At 39.4% G+C, this 26,369-nt stretch overlaps 1 protein-coding gene across 2 annotated transcripts in view; it reads right to left on the bottom strand.

The window, feature by feature from the left end:
* The window catches only part of SYNE2 (spectrin repeat containing nuclear envelope protein 2), a 376,350-nt gene that overhangs the window by 162,419 nt on the left and 187,562 nt on the right, over positions 1–26,369 (bottom strand). For both annotated transcript variants that reach the window (XM_025391361.1, XM_025391362.1), the window contains exons 46-50: positions 16,644–16,799; positions 14,955–15,220; positions 11,171–13,274; positions 8,655–8,977; positions 1,716–1,860 (exon numbers count right to left, since the gene is read on the bottom strand). In XM_025391361.1, coding sequence (XP_025247146.1) covers positions 1,716–1,860; positions 8,655–8,977; positions 11,171–13,274; positions 14,955–15,220; positions 16,644–16,799 — 2,994 coding nt within the window. The remainder of the gene's footprint in view (positions 1–1,715; positions 1,861–8,654; positions 8,978–11,170; positions 13,275–14,954; positions 15,221–16,643; positions 16,800–26,369) is intronic.

The following is a 26,369-nucleotide window of genomic DNA, read 5'->3' as shown; positions in this document are numbered from 1 at the left end:
GCCATGATTACACTGTTGTACTCCAGCCTGGGTGACAGAACAGGACTCTTTCCTATTAAAAAAAAAAAAAAAAAAAAAAAAAACTAGAAGTACAATAGCCATCATTATCTGGGTTTCTCCTTTCAAGGTTTCAGTTACTTGTGATCAACAATGGTCCAAAAATATTTAAAAATTCCAGAAGGAAAAAATGTGTAAGATTTATTTGTATAAAATGTATGTTTTATTTGTATACAAATATATAAGTGCTATTCTGACTAGTGTGATGAAATCTCATGCCATCTCTCTCCATCCCACCTGGGATACGAATCTTCCCTTTGTCCAGCACATTCATGCTGTATATGTTCCCTGCCTACGAGTTATTCGGTAGCCTTCTTGGTGATCAGATCAACTGTTGTGGTATCAAATGCTTGTGTTCCAGATGAATAGTAGCCCAACGTTACCTCACCATGGCTATATCATTTCATTTCATCACTTCATTTCATTACCTCACTTCATTTCATCACCCAGGCACTGTATAGTCTCACGTCATCACAAGAAGGGTGAAAACAGTACAATGACATATTTTGAGAGAAAGGGACCACATTCACATAACTTTTATTAAAGCATATTGTTATAATTACTCTGTTATTGTTATTGACCTGACTGTACATAATTTATAAATTAAACTTTATCACAGGCATGTATAGGAAAAAAATTATAAACAGAGTTCAGTGGTATTCACAGTCTCAAGCATCCACTGGGTGTCTTGGAACATATCCCCTGTGGATAAGGGGGGACTACTGTACATTTTGTTATTTTAACCTAAGTCTCACATTTCACTAATTAGTTCCTTTGCACAATACTTCCTATATCAACCACCAACACAATATTAAAAGGTTTTTCTTGGTTTGCTTTTGTTTTTGGTGAATGTTAACTATAGATGATTTAGAAAGTCCTCATCAAAATCCTAATAACATAATACCATAGATTCTAACAGATGAAAATAAGCAAAAGCTCAAATTACTTTATAACAGTCTAATAAGTAACCAGAACTTAGAGCTTATGACAGTTGCAGTAAGCAATTAGTGGACAATAAGGCTCTGTCATGGATCCAGCAGCATCCCTCAAAGTCACATGAGAGGTGACGCTTTAGAAAAGCCACCAGTGAGGACAGGATGCTATTGGGGGATGACTGCCTGTGAACCTGATTAATTAAATCTCTCAGTATCATTGCTTCATTTCCTTCCTTCTGGCTTTTTAAGCTTCAATATATTACATAAGGCCAGGCACAGTGGCTCACACCTGTAATCCCAGCACTTTGAAGGGCCGAGGCTGGAGGATCGCTTGAAGTCAGGAATTCAAGAGCAGCCTGGGCAACATAGTGAAACCCCGTCTCTACTAAAAATACAAAAATTAGCCGGGCATGGTAGCAGGCACTGTAATCCTAGCTAGTCAGGAGGCTGAGGCAGGAGAATCAAATCACTTGAACCTGGGAGGTGGAAGCTGCAGTGAGTCAAGACTGCATGACTGCATTCCAGCCTGGGCAAGACTCTGTCTCAAATATACATATAACATTACCCTCTGGCTTTTGATTTGAGGAATATTCATTTGATTTGAGGTATTTAACTCAGCGTGAAGATTTCTATGGGTCATAACAGGGCCACATTCTCTGCTGTCTCTGCCAGTTTGGCAATTTTTTGCACACAGACTTAGTGGCTAATTGCCAATACTATTACCTTGCTCTGTTCCAAGCGCTCTAAAGCTTCTCTGTAAGACAGTGGCAACGAGGACATGGACTGTCCAAGAACTGTCTCCATTTTGCTGAGGTTAGTGTAAATATCCTCTTCAAGTTTTCTATAGCATTTGTAATTCTCAAGATACCTAGTGAGTCACAGTTAGAAAAAAAAGTGGTATTAAATTTTATTTAACACAATAAATTCAAAATTTTCCAGAAAAAATACTCCACACTTAATTTTTAAGACAAGACATGACAACTTTCTTTTTTGCTAGCCAATGCATCTTTTAAGAAGGTTTTATTCCCAAAGGGACCTGCATATGGGTTTAAATGCAAACTTGAAAAGGAAGGAAGGGCTGTCCTCTAAACTGAAGATTTTTTTCCCTAAAGTTCACTTCAGTAAAATGAAAACACACTGATGAGTGAGTTTGCATTCTCAAACACACTGATGAGCTGTAAATTGGTACAATTCTTGTGGAAAACCACTCAGTCTTAAAACGATTCCTATCTTTGACCCATTAATGCAGCTTCTGCAATTTACCTTAAGAACTGTATCCTAAACATATGGAACTTATCCTAAATCTTTTGCACAGTAAAACATCTTTACTCACTAGACTGTTAATTAAAACAGCACATATTGGAATACCCTTATCTAACAAAGGTATGATTAAGAAATTAAAATGATTCATTGTATACAATATTATAGAGTAATTACAATTACTTTTACAAAGTATTTGTTATAATCAAGAAAAGAACTGTTACAAAATTTTAAAATAAAGCTGGATATTTGATATATATAGCATATATATTTTAAAACACTATAAAATTATGCATACAAAAACAGACACAGGCTAAATCCTCCATTGAATGTAACTAAAAACTCTGTATCAAATTATTCTTAAAAAGCAACTCTTAAAACACATGAATAAATTGACAGGGAATTGGGGAGTCAAACTGTAAAATGGAAATAAACAGAAATAGGCAAAGTTGTAGGACCAGTTTTTTGCCTTGAGGGCACCTGAGTTTCAGTTTTCTTTGATTCCTACTGAAAGGTGGGGGACAGACCATAAAGCTGGCAGTCAATCCCAGGATGAGTGTCTAATAGAAAACTCCCTCTGCATGAATATTTGTAACACATATAACTAGAAAGGACCACTCTCTAAAGTAGAGAATTCCTAGAAATCAGTAAGAAAAAAACAACCAATAAAATTGGGTTAAGGCTTGAATAAGCATTTTACGGAAGAGAAAACATGAATGACCAATAAACATTCAAAAAAAGAGATCAAACTAATTAGCAGTAACAGAAGTGCAAATTAAAACCACGATGAAATACCTCTTCTTACTCATCAGATGGGCAAAAATTAAGTCTCACAATATCAAATGTTGGCAAGGATATGGGACAACCGGAATACTTATATGCTGCTGGTTTGAGTAGAAATTGGCAAAATCATTTGGCATTAAAAATTTAAGATGTCAGGCCAGGTGCGGTGGCACATGCTGATAATTCCAGCACTTTGGGAGGCCAAGGAGGGCCGATCACTTGAGGTCAGGAGTTCGAGACCAGCCTGGCCAACATGATGAAAACCCGTCTCTACTAAAAATACAAAAATTAGCTGGGCATGGTGGCACGAGCCAGTAGTTCCAACTATTTGGGAGGCTGAAGCAGGAGAATCGCTTGAACCCAGGAGGCAGAGGTTGCAATGAGCTGAGATCGTGCCACTGCACTCCAGCCTGGGCAACAAAGCGAGGCTCCATCTCAAAAAAAAAAAAAAAAAAAAAAAAAAAAATTTAAGATGTCCATAACCTCTTATTCTGAATGATCACACTCCTAGATATTTATCCAAGGGAAGTTATTACACTTAAAAATTTTCCTAAGTAGTACTGTTTCTGAATGCAAAAACTGGAAGCAATCCAAATGTCCATCAATAGCTAAGTAAATAAATTTTACTAAGAACATGAATAAACCTCAGTCGCAATGATGGGTTTGAAAAAATGAAGTGAGGTATGCAGGAGGGGCAAGATGACTGAATAGAAGCCTCTACTTATCATCATCCCACAGGAACACCAAATTTGACACCTATCTCCATACAAAAGCAACTCCATAAAAAACAAAAATTACGTGACCAATCATAGTACCTAGTTTTAACTTCATATCTCTGAAAGAGGCATGGAAGAGGATAAAAAAGGTAGTCTTGAATTGCTGATACCACTCCTCACCCATCCCCCAGCAGCAGTAGCATGGCAGGGAGAAAGAATCCGTGTGCTTGGGGGAGGGAAAGTGCAGCAACTGGGGGACTTTGCATTAGAATGCAGTGCTGCCAGCATAGGACAGAACTCAGCCAGCATGAAGCATTTAAACTAGCCCTAGCCAGAGGGCAACTGCCCATCCCAGTGGTTGAAACTAGAATTGCAGCAAGCCTCGCCACCTCAGCCTAAAGTACTCTGGGGTCCTAAATAAACTTGGAAGGTTGTCGAGACCACAAATACTGCAACTCCTAGGTAAGTCCTACTGCTGTGCTACAATCAGAGCCAGTGGACTTGCTGGGGCAAGCAATCAAGTGAGACACCAGCCAGGGAAGTTAAGGGAGTCCTTGGCATTACCCTTCCTCCAACCCCATGACCACAGCTCACAGTTCCAAAAGAGACTCCTTCTCTCTACTTGAGGAGAGGAGAGGGAAGAGTAAAGAGGACTTTGTCTTGCAACTTGGATACCAGCTAAGTAGGACTGGGTACTGGGCAGAGTCATGAGGCCCCCATTCCAGGACGTAGCTCCTAGATGACATTTCCAGACACACCCTGGGCCAGAAGGGAACCCACTTCCTTGAAGGGAAGGACCCAGTCCTGGCAGGATTCATTGCCTGCTGACTAAAGAGCCCTAGGGCCCTGAATAATCAACAGTGGCAACCAGGTAGTACACACAGTGGGCTTTGGGTGAGACTGAGACATGCTGGCTTCAGGTGGGACTCAGCACCTTCAAACTGTGGTGGTTACCAAGAGAGGCTCTTTCTGCTTGAGAAAGCAGAGGAAAGAGTAAAGGAGACTGTCTTGAGCTTAGGTACCAGCTCAGCCACAGTGGGGAAGAGTACTAAGTGAGCTCTTGGAGTCTAGGTATTAGCTCTTGGACAGTATCTCTGGACCCAGCCTGGGCCAGAGGATAGAGCCCACTGCCCCGAACGGTGAGTCCCAGGCCTGGCAGCATTCACAAGCCGACTGAAGATCCCTTGAGCCTTTAGTGAACATGAGCAGTACCCTGGCAGTACTTTCTGTGGGCCTGCAGTGGTGGTAGACATGGGGAAAGGGGAGACAAGATGTGAAGGACTTTGTCTTGTGGCTTGAGTGCTAGCTCAGCCACAGTAGCACACAGCACCAGGTAGATTCCTAAGGTTTCCAACTCCAGGCACTGGCTCCCAGACAGCATATCTGAACTCATCTAGGTGTGGGGCAACTCGCCACCCTTAAGGGAAGGACACAAGCCTGGCTGGCTTCATCACCTGTTGGTTGTAGAGCCCTAGGGCCTTGAGCAAACATGGGCAATAGCCAGGCACTATTTACAGAGGGCCTTGGGCAAGGCCCAGTGCTGATGCTGTGCTGACTTCAGCTCTGATCCAGTGCACTCCCTGTAGTGGTTGCCACAAGGGTGCTTGTTTCACCTCTACCCCAGCGCTAGGCAGCTCAGCACACAGATTCTGTTTGTTTGGGAGAAAGTGAGGGAAAACAATAAGAGTCTCTGCCTCCTAATCCAGAGAATTCTTCCAGATCTTATACAAGACCACCAAGATGGTAGCTCTACGACTCTGCAAAAACCACAGCATTATTAGGCTGGGGGTATCCCGTAATGCAGATATGACTACCATGACCAAAAACTTAGATCGCAACACTCAAGTCTCTTAGAATACCTGGAAAGCCTGCCTAAGAAGGACAGGTACAAACAACCCCAGATTGTGACTAAAATAAATACCTGACTCTTCAATACCCAGACACTGACAAATATCCACAAGCATCAAGACCATCCATGAGAAAATGACTTCACCAAACAAACTAAATAAGTCACCAGGAACCAATTTCAGAGAGAGAAATATGTGGCCTTTCAGACAGAGAATTCAAAATAGCTGTTTTGAGGAAAATCAAAGAAATTCAAGATAACAGAGAAGGAATTCAAAATCCTATCAGATAAATTTAACAGAGGGATTGAAATAATCAGAAAGAATCGAGCAAAATTCTAGGGTTGAAAACTGCAATGGACATACTGAGGAATGCATCAGAGTCTCTTACCAGCAGAATTGATCAAGCAGAAGAAAGAATTACTAAGCTTGAAGACAGGACAATTTGAAAATACACAGTCAGAGGAGATAAAAGAAAAAAGAATAGAAAAAAAATAAAGCATGCCTACAAAATCTAGAAAATAGCCTCAAAAGGTGAATCCTTTAAGAGTTATTAGGCTGGACAGAGTGGCTCACACCTGTAATCCCAACACTTTGGGTGGCAGAGGAGGGCAGATTACTTGAGGTCAGGAGTTCGAGACCAGCCTGGCCGACATGGGGAAACCCTGTCTCTACTGAAAATACAAAATAGTAGCCAGTGTGGTGGCTTGTGCTTGTAATCCCAGCTACCTGGGAGGCTGAGGCATGAGAATTGCTTGAATCTGGGAGGTTGCAATGAGCCAAGACTGTGCCATTGCACTCCAGCTTGGGTGACAGAGTGAGACTCTGTCTCAAAAGAGAAAAAAAGAGTTATTGGCCTTAAAGAAGAGGTAGAGGGAGAGATAATGGGTTGAAAGTTTACTCAAAGAGATCATAACACAGAACTTCCCAAACCTATAGAAAGATATCAATAAATGGTTCTGGGAAAACTGGATTATCTATCTATATCTTCAACTAGAAAAATGAAACTAGACCCCCATCTCTCATCATATACAAAACTAAAATCAAAATGGATTAAAGACTTAAATCTAAGACCTATGAAACTACTAAAAGAAAACATTGGGAAAAACTCTCTAGGACACCAGAATGGGCAAAGATTTCTTGAATAATAATACCCCACAGGCACAGACAACCAAAGCAAAAAGGTACAAACAGGATAACATCAAGTTAAAAAGCTTTTGCACAGCAAAGGAAATAATCAACAAAGTGAAGAGACAACCCACAGAATGAGAGAAAATATTTGCAAACTACCCATGTGACAAGGGATTAATAACCAGAATATATAAGGAGCTCAAATAACTGTACAGGAAAAAAAGTAATAATCCAATTAAAAAATGGGCAAAAGATCTGGATAGACATTTCTCAAAAGAAGACATAAAAATGGCAAACAGATATGGAGGTGTTCAGTATCACTGACCATCAGAGAAATGTAAATCAAAACTATAATGAGACATCATCTTACCTAGTTAAAATGGCTTTTAGCCAAAAGACAGGCAATAATAAATGCTGGCAAGGATGTGGAGAAAAGAGAACCTTCATATGCTGTTGGTGGTAATGCAAATTAGTACAACCACTATGGAGAACTATTTGGAGGAGCCTCAAAAAAACTAAAAATAGAGCTACTATATGATCCTGGAATCCCAAAAGAATCAGTATATTGAAGAGATATCTGCACTCCCATGTTTAGTGCAGCATTATTCACAACAGTCAAGATTTGGAAGCAACCCAAGTGTCCATCAACAGATGAGTGGATGAAGAAAATGTGGTATATATACACAAAGGAGTACTATTTAGCCATAAAAAACCCCCAAAAAACCGAGATCCTGTTATTTGCAACAACATAAATGGAACTGGAGGTCATTATGTTAAGTGAAATAAGCAAGGCACAGAAAGACAAACATCACATATTCCCACTTATTTGTGGGATCTAATAATCAAAACAATTGAATTTGTGAACACAGAGAGCAGCAAGGATGGTTACCAGAGGCTGGGAAGGGTAGTGGGGGAGGAAGGGAGATGGTAAATGGGTACAAAATAACAGAAAGAATGAATAAGCTCTAGTATTGATAGCACCACACAGTGACTACATTCAATAATAATTTAACCGTACATTTAAAAATAACTAAAAGAGTACAGTTGGATTGTTTGTAACACAAAAGATAAATGCTTGAAATGATGAATATCTCATCTACCCTGATGCAATTAATACACAGCGATTACCTGTATCAAAATATTCCATATATGCCATAAATATATATACCTATATACTCACAAAAATTAAAAATTAAAAAAAGAAGTAACAGAAGAATGTACACAATAGGTATTAGCTGGAAATTGTTAAAACAGGACACACAAACACATAGTAAAAGCACAACTGGGAGTTGAAGACCAGCCTGACCAACATGGAGAAATCCCATCTCTACTAAAAATACAAAAAATTGCCACACATGGGTGGTGTATGCCTGTAATCCCAGCTACTCGGGAGGCTGAGGCAGGAGAATTGCTTAAACTCGGGAGGCGGAGGTTGCACTGAGCCAAGATCGTGCCATTGCACTCCAGCCTGGGCAACAAAAGCGAAACTTTGTCTCAAAAAAAAAAAAAAAGTACAACAATAGTCAGGAAAATGGTAAACAAAATTTGGGAGAAGGATGGTTATTTCTGAGAAGAGAGAGGAGCACACAAGAGAACTCAAATTAATAATGTACCTTTGGGTACAAAGATGTTAGTTTTATCATTATTACTTATACCATGCATATACTTTTATAAGCACTCTATTGTATGTACCCAATATTAAATAAGAAAAAAAAAAAAAACAGAAGAAATACAATATTTACCAGAGCTTTCTTTACATTGCAATTTTTTTCTACTTTACCATATTTTCCAAATTATCTCTAATGTATGTGTTAATGATAGAGAAAAAAACCTATATTTTATATTCTAAAAACTATTAAAATATAGTTTAATTATATTTTAAAACGATCTCTTATGTTCTTAAAGATTACCTTTGGAAGAAGACTTACCTTTCTGCCTCATTTTTCCGTGCTTTGAAAGTTTCCTTCATTGCTGAGTTCTTAGAAACTAGTTCCTGTAAAGTACACTGAAGTTGTAGTTTGGCTTCAGGGCTGGATATCATTCCCAGTTTCCCGGTGAGGTCCTGGATATGTGCTATTGTGGATTCCAATTCCTCTTGTTTTCGAAGAGGCATTTCTAGAGATTCATCTGGATTACCAACATCTACTCTGTAGGGTATAATGATGGCTTCGAGGGAAGTGATGCTCTCCACTGCCCTGGTGACTGCTCCTTTATAGCGTGTTAGATTTTCATAAGCATCATTCAAGACATTCTAGTGAATAGGAGATTAAATGCTGTGACAAAATTGTCAAACTTTTGGAATTTCTCATTCTTAAGTTTTTGTGGTACATTCATAATATGTCTTTAAGTCTCATAAGAGTTAGCATTCACATATTTACAGTTTGACAATATTACACTATTATTTCTAAGTGAATAACATTGCATTAAAAAAGTTGTTTCCAGGCTGGGCGTGGTGGCTCACACCTATAATCCCAGCACTTTGGGAGGCCGAGGCAGGTGGATCACGAGGTCCGGAGTTCAAGACCAGCCTGGCCAATATGGTGAAACCCCATCTCTACTAAAAATACAAAAATTAGCTGGGCATGGTGGCGCATGCCTGTAGTCCCAGCTACTTAGTAGGCTGAGGCAGGAGAACTGCTTGAACCCAGGAGGCGGAGGTTGCAGTGAGCCAAGATAGTGTCACTGCACTCCAGCCTGGGCGACAGAACGAGACTCCGTCTCAAAACAAAACAAAATCAAAGTTGTTTTCACATTTAATAAGAAAAATAATCTAAGTTCAAAATAACATCTCAAGAACAATGTCTATTAATTTATCTTCCTGCTTTGGAACTCTTGTACTAGACTATGAATTAAATAAAACAATGAATTATGTTTAATGTATATAACCTTAATCAGTATTTGTGAACAAATGAAAAGAAAACAAAATCTCCAGATCTTTTAAGTTTTTAAACTAATTTCTCTGCCACTAACTTTAGTTTAGCTACATCATTGAATGAATGTCTCCAGACTTCAGTCATCTCATTGAAATAACAAATATAGTTGAAATAAATAAAGGTCCAGTTCAGTTCTAATCCTATTATTTTTGGGATTTGTGCACATTGTTTCCTGAAACTGTATTAAAATTCAAGTGGAGAAATACTCAAATTACTCATTTATTACAAAAGTATTTAAGGAATATAAGTTCATAATACTTCATATTTCCATAGCATTTACACCTATCAAAATATTCCAAATATAGTATCTCTTAATAACTCTTGAAATTAGAAAAGGGAGTTAATTTCCCCTTCTATAAATTTAATGTGATCAATCTGAAAACACTATGTATGGCATTATATTTAGCATAGTGTGAATTTCAATGATGCCTAAGATATCCTCTCTATCAAAAGGAAGGGAATGGAGTGTGCTGGAGTCACTTTCCAACACAGGTGAGCAAATAATCACAATTTACTCAACTCTGCTGCTATAGCATGAAAACAAATACACTCAATACAAAAACAAATGGCTATATTCCAATAAAACTTCATTTATAAAAACCAGGCACTGTGGGAAGGATTTGGCCCATGAGCCTGAATGTGACGTTCCCTGCTCTGGTTCTGTTACTGTTCTCAGGACTCTAAGAAAAATCTTCATGTTTCTAAACTTCGATTTCCTTATTTTTAAACGGGGCTAATAATAGCACCCATCTCACAGAGTTGCTATGAAAATTCAACATGAAATTTTTAGCACAGTGCCTCCAACACTGTAAGTTCTACATAAATGTTAGTTATTATTTGGTGTTCTTCCCTCTACACTGTAATTCTTCCATTATATCTTACTACCTCTAAAAACAAAACAGAAAACAAATTTTAAAAAATGCTCTGAGCTCAAGAGAGACTACGAGGAAACCAGAAATAAAGGAGTCAGATTTGTCCTTTTCTAAACTAGGAGGCACTGCATTTAAATGCAGTATGAGTCAGGATTACAAACCAGTTCACTGTAATTTTTGAAAATGGTTATCTTTCTGTAGAGAATTTCCGTGTAGAACCTATAGCTTCTTTAGAACTACAGACATTAGCAAAACAGAAAATCACAAAATAAAAACAGATGCACTAACTGCCCAATTTTATTTTATTTTACTTATTTTTTTTTTTGAGACAGAGTCTCACTTGGTCACCCAGGCTGGAGTGCAGTGGCAGGATCTTGACTCACTTTCGCCACCCTGGTTCAAGTGATTCTTGTACCTCAGCCTCCCGAGTAGCTGGGATTACAAGTATGTGCCACCATACCCAGCTAATTTTTGGGGTTTTTTTTTTGTATTTTTAGTAGAGATGCAGTTTTGCCATGTTGGCCAGGCTGGTCTCTTCCTGGCCTCAAGTGATCTGCCAACCTTGGTCTCCCAAAATGCTGGTATTACAGGCGTGAGCTCCCGCACCCAGCCACTAACTGCCCAATTTTTAAAACTTACTGTGCGCAAATCAATGCTTGTGTTAAGCTGCATCTGAAGATCTTCAAACTCACGTAGTTTTGTCTCCACATCACTCGCTTCAGAAGACTTTTCTTCTTCTCTTTGCTTATCAATAGCAGTCACAGCTTTAATACTGCACATTTCTGTCCAAACTTGCTCGTGAAATGCTTCACAATTGTCCTTTTCATTTTGAATATGTTTAATTTCCAAATTTATAAGTAAAGGCTGCTGTAATTGAGATTTTATCTGATTTAAAACATGTAAGGAAGTTTCTAGTTTGTCCTGAAAATTCTTTTCATCCAATTCTTTTGGTGAGAGTTCTAATACCATGTTTTGGAGAACTTTGTATAACTTATCATTTTCTTCAGCATTCAGCTTTATTTGTAGTATTTCTTTCTCTTTGAATGAGTCATCAAAGACCTTATTTTCATTTAATTTCTTTATTATCTCATCACATAAACACTTGGCTTTCTCAATTCTCTGACTTAAAATTTGGGCATTGAGCAATCTGCTTTCTGGAGAGCTATCAGGAGCTTTTAGTACTACTTCAGTCATTTTCTTAATTTGCAAATCAATAGCTCTCATTTTACTTAGTAATGCCTGATATTTGCCATGTTCTTCCTCAAATGTGTCCAACTGCTTAATTTTTTCTTCAAGTTCCTTTTCTTTTTCAAATACTTGGGTTTGTAATTGGTCAAGTTGTGAAAAATCCCAGTTTAGTCCAATATAGTCAAACACTTTTTTAAGTTTCAATACCTGTAAGATGCAACACTTAATAGCGGTGAGTCTGTCTTTAAGATTATAGATCTCCTCTTTAACACCTTTATTTACTTCTTGATTAAGTAGTAGTTCATTGTGCTGTATACTGTCAACCTCCTCCTGAAGCGCTGACGTTTTTTCACGGAATTCTCTGCAAAACTTTATCTTGTGTTCTACTTCATTACATTTATTCTGAATTAATCTTTGTATTCTGTTGGTCCTAATCTTAAGGTTTTTCAACTGATCATCCAGAAATAATCTTTCAAACACATTAAGCTCCTCATAGATGTTTGTTAGTTCCTGAAGATGTGTTGAGATTCCACTGTCAATTTCTTGCAATTCCTTCTGAGATGCCTCCAAAGTAACATGGTGATGTTTTAGTTCAGCTTCCGTGGCAGTTGTCTCCACTCTGGGAATTATCAGTGCTTCACTTTCTTGAACCATAAGTTGCAACTTCCTTATTATCGCAAAAAAATTGCTTCTTTCTTCCAACTTAAATTCTAATTGCTGTGATCTTTGAGTTGATTTTAAAACCAGCATTTGGTATTGATTCCGTAAGTCCTCTAGGGTATTATTTAAATCACTGCCCTCATAGGTTGTAAGGCTAGGAACCTTATCTTTGACCTCTTCAGCCAACGATTCCACAGACTGCTGCCTAGCTAGAATGCCATCATGTGTCACTTTGCACTTTCTGATCTGCGAAAGAATGTCATCTGGGAGAAGGGAAATGGAGGGGATAAGTTCGCCCAACAAATTCTTGGCCCATAAGATAGTCTCTTTCATCTTGTTCCTTTTGTCACACTTCTTAATCTGATTTTCTGCTTCTAAGTGTAATGGCTCCAGTGTTTCCCATTGTTTCTTCAAGTTATTTATTCCATCCTCCAAAATCTTCTTTTCTTTTTCTCCCCAAATCCTCTTCATCTGAAGTTCAGCTTGCCCCTTTAAAACAGAAAATCCATGCTTGGTAGCCTGGAGGTCAGTGGTCAAGGCAATCATACTTTGGTTCAATGCCTGTTCTTCTGGAGACTTCAGCCTTAAGTGTAGATGTTGCTGCTGCTGTTGCAGAGAAATCTCAATGTCCCGTATCTTATTCATGAGGGCTGTAAATTCATCATATTCCACTACCTGCTGAGAATACTTCTTTTGAATCTCTTGTTCCATTTGTTCCCAACCATGTTCAAGTTGCTTAATCTGGCTTTCTAACAATTTCTTATCCATGTCAGTCACATGGTTTGATAAATTCTCCCATTTGATTTTCAAGTTGCCTAAAGAATCTTTCTCTTTTTCTATGGATGCTATGAATTTTTTAATTTTGTCCAGATACGTTACACTGTCCAGTGATCCTCTAGAAAAAGAATAAAAATAGAGCTTAATATTTAATGCTTATTCTACATTAAAATATGGATAAATATCATTAGAAGAAATTAATTCTGCTCTAAATTCACAGAAAAAATTAGGCTGTCTGTAAAAATAATCTATCCTTAAAATAAAAATCAGAATCTTGTTTACTGTGGCTTTCACTTGGTGTAGAAAACTCTCTTATAAAATGAGTATCTTGGCTTTTACTTTGAGTGAAAAAAAAAAAAAAAGAAAATGAGTATCCTAAAAATGAATAGCCACAGGAAAAAAATGAAGAGTGAAGGGAAAAACGTACATAAAAATATTCTGTAAACTGTAAAGTGCTTGTAAAAAGGTTAGTCTAGGACTGAGAGATATTACCATAATATCCAACTCCCTTGTCATCTTTCCAACAAAGGGAAAGATACTGAAGAAAAAGCTGTAATCATCAAGCTAACCTAAAATTGTTTCCTCAAGAGCTATTACTGAAAGTAAACCCCAATTAAATGCAAGAATAAACTAAACTTTTTTTTTTTTTTTTTGAGACAGAGTCTCGCTCTGTCACCCAGGCTGGAATGCAGTGGTGTGATCTCGGCTCACTGGAACCTCTAACCTCCCAGGTTCAAAAGATTCTCCTGCCTCAGCCTCCCGAGTAGCTAGAATTACGGGTGTGTGCCTGGCTATTTTTTTTTGTATTTTTTAGTAGAAACAGGGTTTCACCATGTTGGCCAAGCTGGTCTCGAACTCCTGACCTTACGTGATCCACCTGCCTCAGCCTCCCAAAGTGCTGGGATTACAGGTGTGACCAACCACATCTGGCTTAAAATAAACTTTTTAATAATGAGAAAATATTTACATATGAAGACTAAATTTAATGCCATTTGCCATCATTTTCAAAGCCAAAAGGAGTGCATATATTTTAAAAGAAACCATTCCAATACATATATATTCAATATATACCAAACTATTTAACTAATTATGCTGATACTAAACAATTACATATGTTTCTCTCCCCTGCCCACATGGTTTAGAATTCTTGACAAAAATAATAGTGAATTCCATAGAACATAAATCTATTTTGTAGATATTTATAGCATGAATTGTTTCATCAATTACTTTGTAAAACATATTCAATGATTTAAATTATTTTTTGCATGAAACCCACAGTTTCCTCAAATGGCTTCTGCTATGGTCTGAATGTGCATCCCTTAAAATCCACATTTTGAAACCTAATCACCAACGTAATAGCACTAAGAGTTAGGAAGTTTAAGGAGTGATTAGGTCATGAGGGTGGAGCCCTTATGAATAGGAGTACAGCCCTTATAAAAGAGACTCCAGAGAGCTGCACGGCTCCTGCTACCATGTGAGGACACAGCTAAGACGTGCCATCTGTGAACTGGCAGGCCCTCGTCAGACGCTGAATCTTCTGCTGCCTTGATCTTGGACTTCCCACCCTCCAAGGCAGTAAGAAATGATTTTCTGCTTTTTTATAAGCCACTTAGTCTGCAGTATTTTGTTACAGCAGCCCAAACAAAGACAGCATCCATATGAAATAAATTTCCATTCTGTGGTTTTAAAATCATAATATCCTTTCACAAAATAAACTCTTAAAACCCTGGGCCTGTCCAAGGTGGCAGATGGTTGTGCTTGAATAAAAGGAATACAAGTCCTAAATGCTTACACTTACACTTTTAGACTTTCCTTGTCTGTCAACAAGGCTTTCACTGAGGATTCAACTGCAGCGAGGTGTTCCTGAAAATCTCTGAGGAGACAATATTGGCTTTCTTTGTTTTTCTTCAAAGTAATAAGTGCCTGAAGCAAATTGTCCAAGGGCTGTGCCGAATATCCTGTATTGTGAAGAACCAAGGCCCCAGTTTCTGTTTTGTTAAGACATTCCATTTGTTCCAGTGGCTTAATGGCTGCTTTCTTTGCTTCCAACTGGGTATATAATTCCTAAAAATAAGTCAAACAGATCAGTCAATAAACACTCACTTATTTATGCATTAATTCATTCATCTTCTTTCCTCTTTGAGATAACACACTCTATCTCAAGAAGAGGGTAACTCATTTGCACACAGGGTAACTAAAGTTGTAACCTTTAAAAATTATTGTTATTTTGTCACTCAGGCTGGAGTGCAGGGTGCAGTCATAGCTCGCTGTAACCTAAAATTCCTGGGCTCAGGTCTCCCACCTCACCCTCCCACATAGCTAGGACTACGGGTGCATGTCACCACACCCAGATAATTTTTTTATTTTTATTTTTGTGGAGCCAAGAGTCTTGCTATATTGCCCAGGCTGGTCTTGAACTCTTGGCCTCAAACAGTCTTCCTAGCTCAGCCTCCCAAAGGACTGGGATGACAGGCATGAACCAGCATATCCCTAATATTTAAAAGGTTTTTCTTCCCAAGAATCATGTTAAAATCTAGTCTAAAATTCACCATTGGTCCAGCATTTAATGTAAATTAGATCACTCTATTATCTTAAAGAGTTCTGCAATATCTAAAGGGAGATTCATCTTAATTTTATTATTTACATACATCACCCATCTTTCCTATTTTAGATGCGTGTTAATGGCATGGATCGTTTATAGTTTGCTGCTTCTTTTTTTTTTTTTTTTTTTTTTTTAGAGACAGGATCTCACTCCATCATCCAGGCTGGAATGCAGTGCCACAATCTTACCTCACTGCAACCTTGAACTCCTGGGTTCAAGCGATCCTCCTGTCTCAGCCTCCTGAGTAGCTGAAACTACAGGCACACACCATCTTGCCTAAATAATTTTTGTATTTTTTTGATAGAGATGGGGTCTCACAATGTTGCCCAGGCTGGTCTCCAACTCCTAGACTCAGGCAATCCTCCCGCCTCAGCCTCCCAAAGTGCTGGGATAACAGACATGAGCCACCATGTCTGGCTGCAGTTTCACTTTTTAAAATATGGCCGTGTATTGGATTTTTAGATTATACAGCTGGAAGCCCATAAATACATAAACGTAACTATGTAAACACAGATGTAAAAACAAAGGTGGAGGAACCTCATCGCACTGATTGTTAGGAAAAATACATTTGTCAAAATCAGAAGAATATATACTTGTAAGAAAAGGAATGATGGCAAGTCAAAATCTCCAAATTTTGTCACTAAGTTTTTAGGAACTTTGTGAAACACAAAGAAGACTAATGTTCATTAAACTCTTCTACTTTCTAAATGGAAAGATTTATACAACTTACTTAGTACATAATTATATAGTTACCAAATTGATCATCAGGCAAAGGTTAAATAAGACTTTTCACTCTGTACAAGCAAGTTTTTGGCAATTAAAATATATTGTATTGCACTGGATAAATGATGCAATCATGTTGTCAGTGTTTTTATGTTTCCATACCTCTATCTCTTCTAATTGTTCATTTCTTAACATAATATCTAATTCTAAAGGTTGATTTTGCAGCTCATTGACTTTCTGCTCATCGTCAGTGTTTTTCATGCTTTCTTGAGCATTGAGAGAAAGTTGTTTTGACATAATCACTTCCACAGCTGAATCCTGAAATATATAAAAAGATTAATTGCTGAATAGTCTACTTTCCAAATAAATACTGTTTATTTTTCTCTATGAAAACATTCCAGTTTCTTCTGTTTACTTGGATTTATAGACTTTAAAAGTATATTTGGGCACTATGAAATGTGATTTTTCCATATAATAATGCCTATGTTGGTATTACCCCAAGATGAAACCTTTTGTGATAAAGTAGTATAGGATATAGCATTGCTCAATTGTATATTGAAGCAAAATCTATAGTCTTAAAGACAGAAAAAATATATTTAAAAAAAACCCAAAAGTGTATGCTTTAGTGTTCACCAGGATACAGTGAGCAGGGCAAATAATAGGCATTTGTTGTTACCTACTGGTAGTTTAAAATAAGTGGCTAGATGGAGGTAACACCAAGGATTTGTGATATTAATTATAGTGACAGGAGGCAGTCAAATGCCTAGACAGATAGGGGCAAGTCCCCGGTGAAACCCCACCTCCATGCCAAAGACAGTTTAAAGCCTGAAAGTCAAGCTACAAGTTAATTCCTAAGACGAACCGAAAACTTGTCCTCCTGTTTGGCACACTTTCCTCTGATTGATCCCCACCCTTCCCTTATTTTACATATACCTACCCTTTCCTAATGGGTTTTCTACACTGTTATGCTTTCCTTTGAGTGGAGTCTTCGCTTTAACCTTTTTCGCATAATTATAAACCAATCAGCACACACTCCCTATCCTGGGCCTATAAAGACACCAGAATCAGTTGGTAGAGGAGGAGATGGCCTGACTTCAGGGGAGAGACAACCTGACTTCAGGGAAGACAACCTGCCCTTCCCATCCCCCATTCAGCTTTCCTCTCCACTGAGAGCCATTTTCATCGCTCAATAAAATTCTTGGCCTTCACCATCTTTCAATCATCCACATGACCTCATTCTTCTTGGATGCTGGACAAGAGCTTGGGACCCACCAAGCATGGGTACCCAGAAAGGCTGTCACACCGGCCCTTTGCCTTTGCAGGTGGAGGGCGGCTGCCCCACACGACTAGGCAAGGGGACAGCTGAGCTACTAACACACCACCATCTGCAGACAGCAGAACTAAAGGAGCGCCGTAATACCCCTTTCTAGGACTTCAGGATCATGGGCACCTCACCCAGGAGCCACTGCGTTCCCCTCAAGGTGACATGCCTGATCTGGCCACAGGCCCCACACAGAGCTTGTTCCTGTCTTGGCACCCAGAGCAGCTGGCCAGATCCTGTGCTCGCTTGCTCACACGCTCCCTCCTGTAAGGGGTTGAGCACAGTGGACCAAGTAGACGGGGCGCCCCTTTTACGAGTCTGGTGAAGGGGCCGAGAAAAATTCTGTATCATTAAGAATAAATTGGCCAGCCACAGTGGCTCATGCCTATAATTCCAGCACTTTGGGAGGCCGAGGTAGGCGGATTGCTTGATCCCAGTCAAGGAGTTCACCATGGGCAACACGGTGAAACCCCATCTGTACAAAAAAATACAAAAATTAGCTCAGCGTGGTGGCACGCATCTGCAGTCCCGCTACTCAGGAGGCTGAGGTGGGAGGATCACTTGTGCCCAGCAGGCTGAGTCTACAGTGAGCCATGATTGCGCCACTGCACTCCAGACTGGGTGACAGTGAGACCCTGTCTCAAAATCATTTTGATTTCAAAAAAAAGAAAGGATAAATTATGTCTTAAGCCAATCAGTAGTAATAATTCAAACCTAGGTAAGGCAGAACAAGTTATATATGAGGTAATTTGACCTTTTCTGAAAGCTTTAAGAACTTGAGGTTCTCAATAGGACACAGAGAGACAATGCAGCTGCATTCACTTGCTTATTCTTTCAATAAATATTTGTGGAGCCCTGAGATGTACAAAGCACCATGGCAGTAATTTTAAAAGATGTCCATAATTTTGCTAAGGCACTCGTTTTTATTTTCAGGTTACTTTATATACGAAAAATCATTTAATTGTGCTATATACTTTCATGTCCATAGAATCTTTGAGGTATCAAATTTGTGAATAAAACATGTCCACATCCCCAAATAAGGTAGAAATTGATGTCTTAAAAATACTCTCTAGATATATTGTAAGATGTTAACGATAGGGGAAACTGGGTGCAGGGGTGTAAAGGAACTTTTTGTATTATCTCTGCAACTTCTCTCTAACTGTAAAACTATTCTAAAATTAAAAGTTCATTTAAATAAAACATATTGTCAGGAGCTTCACCACTTTTAACTGGAAAGAGAATTCCATTGTCCAGAGCTACTGGTTTTGAAGTACTTAATTGGCATTTAGCATAAGTCACTTCTTCTAAAAGGCTGCAAATTACTGAAATAATTTTGTAAATTTCCTCAGGTTCCAACAAGGTATTGAGGGACACTGTGGTGAAAATCTACAGCTAGGGCAGCAGCATCTCACAGGGGAAAGATCCAGGAAGTCTATGAGAAGAGAGGTGCCACACCTCAGGTTTCACTGGCCAGTAGGTGCTTTCTGCCTATCAGCCAGTCCTATGAGCTAGATAGTTGTTTCCTTTCTATCTGATGGTTGCTATTTCCTAGAGGACCCCTAGAAATACATCCTGGGCCCCAGAGAACCTGCACTAAAAGCCTAGATACTCGACCTGAGGAACACTTTATCTGTTATTCTTCATCTACTAAGATTGCAGAACCCTTAGTCTCTCTTATCTGATGATCCAGTACCTGAGGACTATGGTTACACAACAGAAAAGTAACATTTCTAACAACTGCCTTTAGTAGTCAGAAAAAGGATGCTCGAAAACCTGAAATTACCCCCAAAAGTTCAATTGTTTACCAACTCCCAAAGCCATGTTTCTAACTTGGCAGAAAAGCCAACAGAATCCCTTGAACGAATATTTCAAATGTAAAAGGTCCTTTGCTTGTGACAGAGAGGTTAGAACACAGACTCCAGGTCCTGATAGGCTCCTGGAACGATTCTTTCATTACCAGGTGTCCTTTGCTCACCACCCTTTCCTCCATTTTAATTTTACTTTGCATGTTCATTTGAAACGTTTTATTTTAATAAGTAAAATATTTCATATGAACCTTAATAAAATATAACTGTATCAGTCCATTTGCACACTGCTGGTAAAGACATACCTGAGACTGGGCAATTTAAAAAAGAAAGAGGTTTCATTGGACTTACAGTTCCATGTGGCTGGGGAAGCCTCACAATCATGGCGGAAGGCAAGGAGTAAGTCACATCTTACATGAATGGCAGCAGGCAAAAAGAGAGAGGTTGTGTGGGCAAACTCCCGTTTTTTAAAACAATAAGATCTCATGAGACTCATTCACTATCACGAGAACGGCGCAGGAAAGATCCACCCCCATAATTCAATCACCTCCCACCAGGTTCCTCCCACGGCACGTGGGAATTGTGGGGCTTACAATTCAAGATGAGATTTGGGTGGGGGACACAGCCAAACCACATCATATTGCCGCTGGCCCCTCCAAATCTCATGTCCTCACATTTCAAAACCAATCACGCCTTCCCAACAGTCCCCCAAAATCTTAACTCATTTCAACATTAACCCAAAAGTCCACAGTTGAAAGTGTCATCTGAGACAAAGCAAGTCCCTTTGCCTATGAGCCTGTAAAATCAAAAGCAAGCTAGTTACTTCTTAGATATAATGTGGGTACAGGTATTTGTTAAATACAGCTGTTCCAAATGGGATGAATTGGCCAAAACAAAGGAGTTATGGGGCCCATGCAAGTCTGAAATTAAGCAGGGCAGTCAAATTTTAAAACACCAAAATGATCTCCTTTGACTCTAGGTCTCATATCCAGGTCATGCTGATGCAAGGGATGGGCTCCCATGGTCTTGGGCAGCTCTGCACCGGTGGCTTTGCAGGGTACAGCCTCCTTCCCGGCTGCTTTCATAAGCTGGCATTGAGTGTCTGCAGCTTTTCCAGGCAAATAGTGGAAGCTGTCAGTGGGTCTACCATCCTGGGGTCCGGAGGACAGCGCCATTTGCTCAGTGTGGTGGCATGTGTCTGTAGTCCCAGCTACTCAGGAGGCTGAGGTGGGAGGATCACTTGAGCCCAAGAGGCTGAGGCTACAGTGAGCCATGATTGCGTCACTGCACTAGGCTAGGTAACAGTGAGACCACTCCACTCGGTGGTGCCCCAGTAGGGACACTGTGTGGGGGCTCCAATCCCACATTTCCCTTCTGCACTACCCTAGCAGAGGTTCTCTGTGAGGGCCCCGCCCCTGCAGCAAACTTCTGTCTTGGCATCCAGGTGTTTCCATACATCTTCAGAAATCTAGGCAGAGGTTCGCAAACCTCAATTCTTGACTTCTGTGTACCCACAAGCTCAACGCCACGTGGAAGCTGCCAAGACTTGGGGCTTGCACACTCTGAAGCCACAGCCAGAGCTGTTCTTGGCTCCTTTTAGTCAAGGCTGGAGCACCTGAGACGCAGGGCACATGGTCCCTAGACTGTATACAGCAAAAGGACTCTGGGCCCAGCCCACAAAATCATTTTTTTTTTTCCATAGGCCTCTGGGCCTGTGATGGGAGAGGCTGCTGTGAAGACCTCTGACATGCCCTGGAGACATTTTCCTGTTGTCTTGGGGATCAGCACTCAGCTTGTTACTTATGCAAATTTCTCCAGCCTGCTTGAATTTCTCCTCAGAAAATGGGTTTTTGTTTTCTATCATATTGTCAGACTGCAAAATTTCCTAACTTTTATGCTCTGCTTCCTTTATAAAACTGAATGCCTTTAACAGCACCCAAGTCACCTCTTGAATGTTTTGTTGCTTAGCAATTTCTTCCACCAGATACCCTAAATCATCTCTCTCAAGTTCAAAGTTCCACAAATCTCTAGGGCAGGGACAAAATGCCACCAATCCCTTTGCTGAAACATAATGAGTCACCTTTGCTCCAGTTCCCAACAAGTTCCTCATCTCCATCTGAGACTACCTCAGCCTGGACCTTATTTCCATTTCACTATCAGGCTTTTGGTCAAAGTCATTCAACAAGTTTCTAGGAAGTTCCAAACTTTCCCACATTTTCCTGTCTTCTTCTGAGCCCTCCAAACTGTTCCAACCTCTACCTGTTACCCAGTTCCTAAGTCACTTCCAAATTTTCAGGTATCTTTTCAGCAATGCCCCACATTACTGGTACCAATTTATGGTATTAGTTTGTTTTCAGGGTACTGATAAAGACACACCCAAGACTGGGCAATTTAAAAAAGAAAGAGGTTTAATGGACTCACAGCTCCACATGGCTGGGGAAGCCTCACAGTCATGGTGGAAGGCAAGGAGGAACATTAGTCACATCTTATGTGGATGGTGGCACGCAAAAAGAGAGAGGCTATGCAGGCAAACTCCCATTTTTTAAAACCATCAGATCTCATGAGACTCATTCACTATCATGAAACAGCGCAGGAAAGACCTGCCCCCCATAATTCAATTACCTCCCACTGGGTTCCTCCCATGACACATGGGAATTGTGGGAGTTACAATTCAGGATGAGATTTGGGTGGGGACACAGCCAAACCATATCATCAACAGACACATATTACTGACCACACAGATTTAAACTGATGTAATTTTCTGTATTAAAAAAAAAAAATTTAAAGCCCAATCTCTACCCCTTTTCATCTCTTCCTCTCCAGAACCAGCCACCAAAGTCTATACAACCATTTGTATACTTTCACTACACATGTTAGTATTCATATAACATTGCTTTATGTGTTTTTAATTCTTACTGAAATAGAATCATGGATGTATCATGTCATAACTTGTTTTTTTCCACTCAGCAGTATGTTTGGAGGTTTATCCATGTTAACAGATTATAAATCTAGTTCATTATACTGAATGAATGAAAATGAATTTTTCATCTGTTAGACTACTGTGGACAACAATATTGTTTCCACCTTTTCATATAATAGATAGTGCTGTGATATATACCCTTGTATGATTCTTCTTGTGCATGTGTGGAGTTCTGTAGGATATCTATGTAGAGTAGAGTTAAAAATACTGGTAGTAATGTGCTCCCTTTGATTCTCAATAGAGAGTTATTGATTTATTCTCCACACTGACTTACTGTTTATATTCCTACCAGCATAGTGATAGAGTTCATATTTTCTTTTCTTTTTTTTTTTTAAGACAGGGTCTTGCTCTGTCACCCAAGCTGGAGTGCAGTGGTGTGAACATGGCTCACTGCAGCCTCAATCTCCTAGGTTCAAGTGATCCTCCTGTTTCAGCCTCCCAAGTTGTTGGGACTACAGGCACACATCACCACATCCAGCTAATTTTTAAAAATATTTTCTAGAGTTGGGGTCTTCCATGCTGCTCAGCCTGGTCTTGAACTCCTGGGCTCAAGCAATCTTCCTGCCTCAGCCTCCCAAAGTGCTGGGATTACAGGCATGAGTCAGAGCGCCTGGCCTGAGCTACTCTTCATATGTTCATTGGACATACGAGTCCTAACTTTTGTGATTGCTTTTGCATATCCATTGTCCATTTTTTTTGTGTTCTTAGTGATTTTTGGCTTTTTTTGTATTCTGGATGTTAATCTTCTAATAGTTACATGCATTGTCATTATCTTTCAGTAGATTGTCTTTGAACTTTGTGTATGATGTCTTGTGTTGAACAAGAGCTTGCCGGTTTTTGTTTTTTTTTTTTAACTATTTTTTTTTTTTTTTTTTGAGACAGAGTCTCGCCCTGTTGCCCAGGCTGGAATGCAGTGGTGCCATCTCGGCTCACTGCAACCTCTGCCTCCCGGGTTCAAGCGATTCTCCTGCCCCAGCCTCCCAAGCAGCTGGGACTACAGGCATGCGCCACTACGCCCAGTTAACTTTTGTATTTTTAGTAGAGACGGGGTTTCACTATATTGGTCAGGCTGGTCTCGAACTCTTGACCTCATGATCCGCCCGCCTCGGCCTCCCAAAGTGCTGAGATTACAGGTGTGAGCCACTGCGCCCAGCCAAGAGCTTGCTGTTTTAATCTAGTGAAAATTTATCTCTCTTTTCCTATTGAAGCTTGTGGTTTTAGGGCCTGTTTAACAAAGTCTTCTACGCCCCAAGATCACAAACATGTTCTTTCATATTCTCTTGTAAAGATTTACATTTTTTCTCTTCACATTTAAGCTTTTCTTTAATATATTTTGTTTGAAGTTTGACATAGGTAAACTTTCAGTCATTGTCTCAAAATGTATTTTGCCTCATTCTAGAATGATAATTCAGCCAGGTTGACAGTTACTTTCTCCTAGGTTGACAGCTCCTTGAAGATCTCATTTGTACCTTCTGACTTTCCATATTGAGAAATTTATTATTGACATACTTGTTTTATTAGAGGTCATCTTTTTTCTCTAGTTGCCTTTAAGATTCTTCTTTTTGGCCCTGGTGTTTTACTATTTTAACTACAATGCTTTTAGATAAGAGTTTATTTTTATTTAGTCTGATCAAGGCTCTCTGTTCTTCTTGAAACAAGATTTATATTTTTGCTCAATTTTGGAAAATTCTAAGTTTTGCCTTTCCTCCAATCTCTCTATTCTCTCCTCCTAAAGCTCTTGTCAGAAATGTGTTCAATCATTGCAGTATAGCCTCTGGCTCTCTTAAAATTCCTTCCTATTTTCTGTCATATATATATGACATACATATGTATATACATATACACACATATATGTATATACATACATATACATATATACACACATATATACATATATACGTATATACACACATACACATATATACACATGTGTATATACACACATACACACACTTTTTTTAAACCTCACCTCTACAGTAGGGGGTACATCTCTTTATAGATGATGGATTTTGTGATAATTTTCTCAGTCATATATTCTAAGTCTCTTCAGACTCTGTCAAATTTGCTGCTTAATTTGTCCAGAACAACCTGCATTTAATGACTTTTTTGGTTGTTTGGTGGAAGTCCCTTATGATTCCTCAAAGTACGGTATTCTTTCCCTTTGATTTCAATTTCTTCTTTTTTTAATCACTAATCATTTTAAACACATTATGGTAAAATATCTTTCAGATTGCTGCATTATCTCACTTTCTTATGGTATTCTCTCATTTGATGTGATGAGTACTCCTCCTTGTGGTAGAGTGTTCCTTTGTGTTATTTATTTATTTATTCATTCATTCTTACTAATTATTTGTTATCAGACTTTCTTCTTTTAATGTACTTGTGGGAATCTCTTTGGCCTGACTGGTAGGTAGGTAGGTAGACAGACACACAGATTAGAGACTGACTGTCATGTTAATTTCTTGGCTAGACCTGCTCCACAATGCAAATTAGTATAAACTCAGACTCAAAACCTGCTTAAGATGTAGGGTTGATTGAGGCTTCTCATGCAAGACCTCTTATTTCTTTTTTTTTTTTTTTTTTTTTTTTTGAGACGGAGTCTCGCTCTGTCGCCCAGGCTGGATTGCAGTGGCCGGATCTCGGCTCACTGCAAGCTCCGCCTCCCGGGTTCACGCCATTCTCCTGCCTCAGCCTCCGGAGTAGCTGGGACTACAGGCGCCCGCCACCACGCCCGGCTAGTTTTTTGTATCTTTTTATTAGAGACGGGGTTTCATCGTGTTAGCCAGGATGGTCTCGATCGCCTGACCTCGTGATCCGCCCGTCTCGGCCTCCCAAAGTGCTGGGATTACAGGCTTGAGCCACCGCGCCCGGCCCCAAGACCTCTTATTTCTATATGTAACTGGAAAAAGAAGCTTCCTAGTCCTTTCTCCGACTTGAGATTTTCCTGGTTTACTTTTCCCCAGAGGTACAAGCTTTTCAAGGGCCCGTGTCTATTCTGGAGTATCTACCAATGCACAGCCTCTCATGGAGCCCTTATAAATTCTAAGCCCCTGGACACCTAGTTCTTTCCCTTCTCCCTGCTCCTGAAATTTCTCTATTTAAAAAAGAAATTATGGTTAGCATAAACTCCAAGACAAAGTATAATTTTAAACAGTGTACTAAAGCATACATATTGAGCTTCTGAGCATAAATAGAATGTTGAAAGTTAATAATAAATTTAAAGTGGAAAATGACCATTCTATCAAAGCATGGCTGGGTTACATGGCCAACAATGTTTACTCTTTTTTTCCAAATGTTGCTTTTTTTAAACATGTATCTTTCCTTTCATTTGGGTCTGTTTGGAAAGGAATAGGAGGTGAGAAGAATATCATCAACTCCTCCTAAGGGCAAGACCAAGACATTTTCATCTTTATATCCCCTGACTCACAAAGTAAACATTCCACTTCAGCATTGAAAACACTGAGCTCTAAATGACTGAGCATGGTCTCCAGCTTGGCTAATATGTTAGCACAGTCACAAGGGGCAAGTCAGTGACAGCTTCACTATCCCTTTTCCCATTCAGGGGCTACAGCCCATGGCTGTGGTAACTTTGTGACAGGCAGAAACCTAAATCCAATACTTGTAACCTGGCAACAATGGGGCAGAGTGTCATACCAGCTCTAAAGGATGTATTTCTTTCTTCTCTACAGCTTTACAATATAAAGCAGTGAAAAACAACTCTTTGCATAAGCATACATCATCACCATTAGAGACAAAACCAAAAGCCAGATCAACACAGTCTC

The sequence above is a fragment of the Theropithecus gelada genome, chromosome 7b (genome assembly GCF_003255815.1).
Source record: "Theropithecus gelada isolate Dixy chromosome 7b, Tgel_1.0, whole genome shotgun sequence".
Classification (NCBI taxonomy): Eukaryota; Metazoa; Chordata; class Mammalia; order Primates; family Cercopithecidae; genus Theropithecus; species Theropithecus gelada.
Note: the sequence above shows the minus strand (reverse complement) of the source record. Positions and strands in the feature narration are given on the sequence as shown.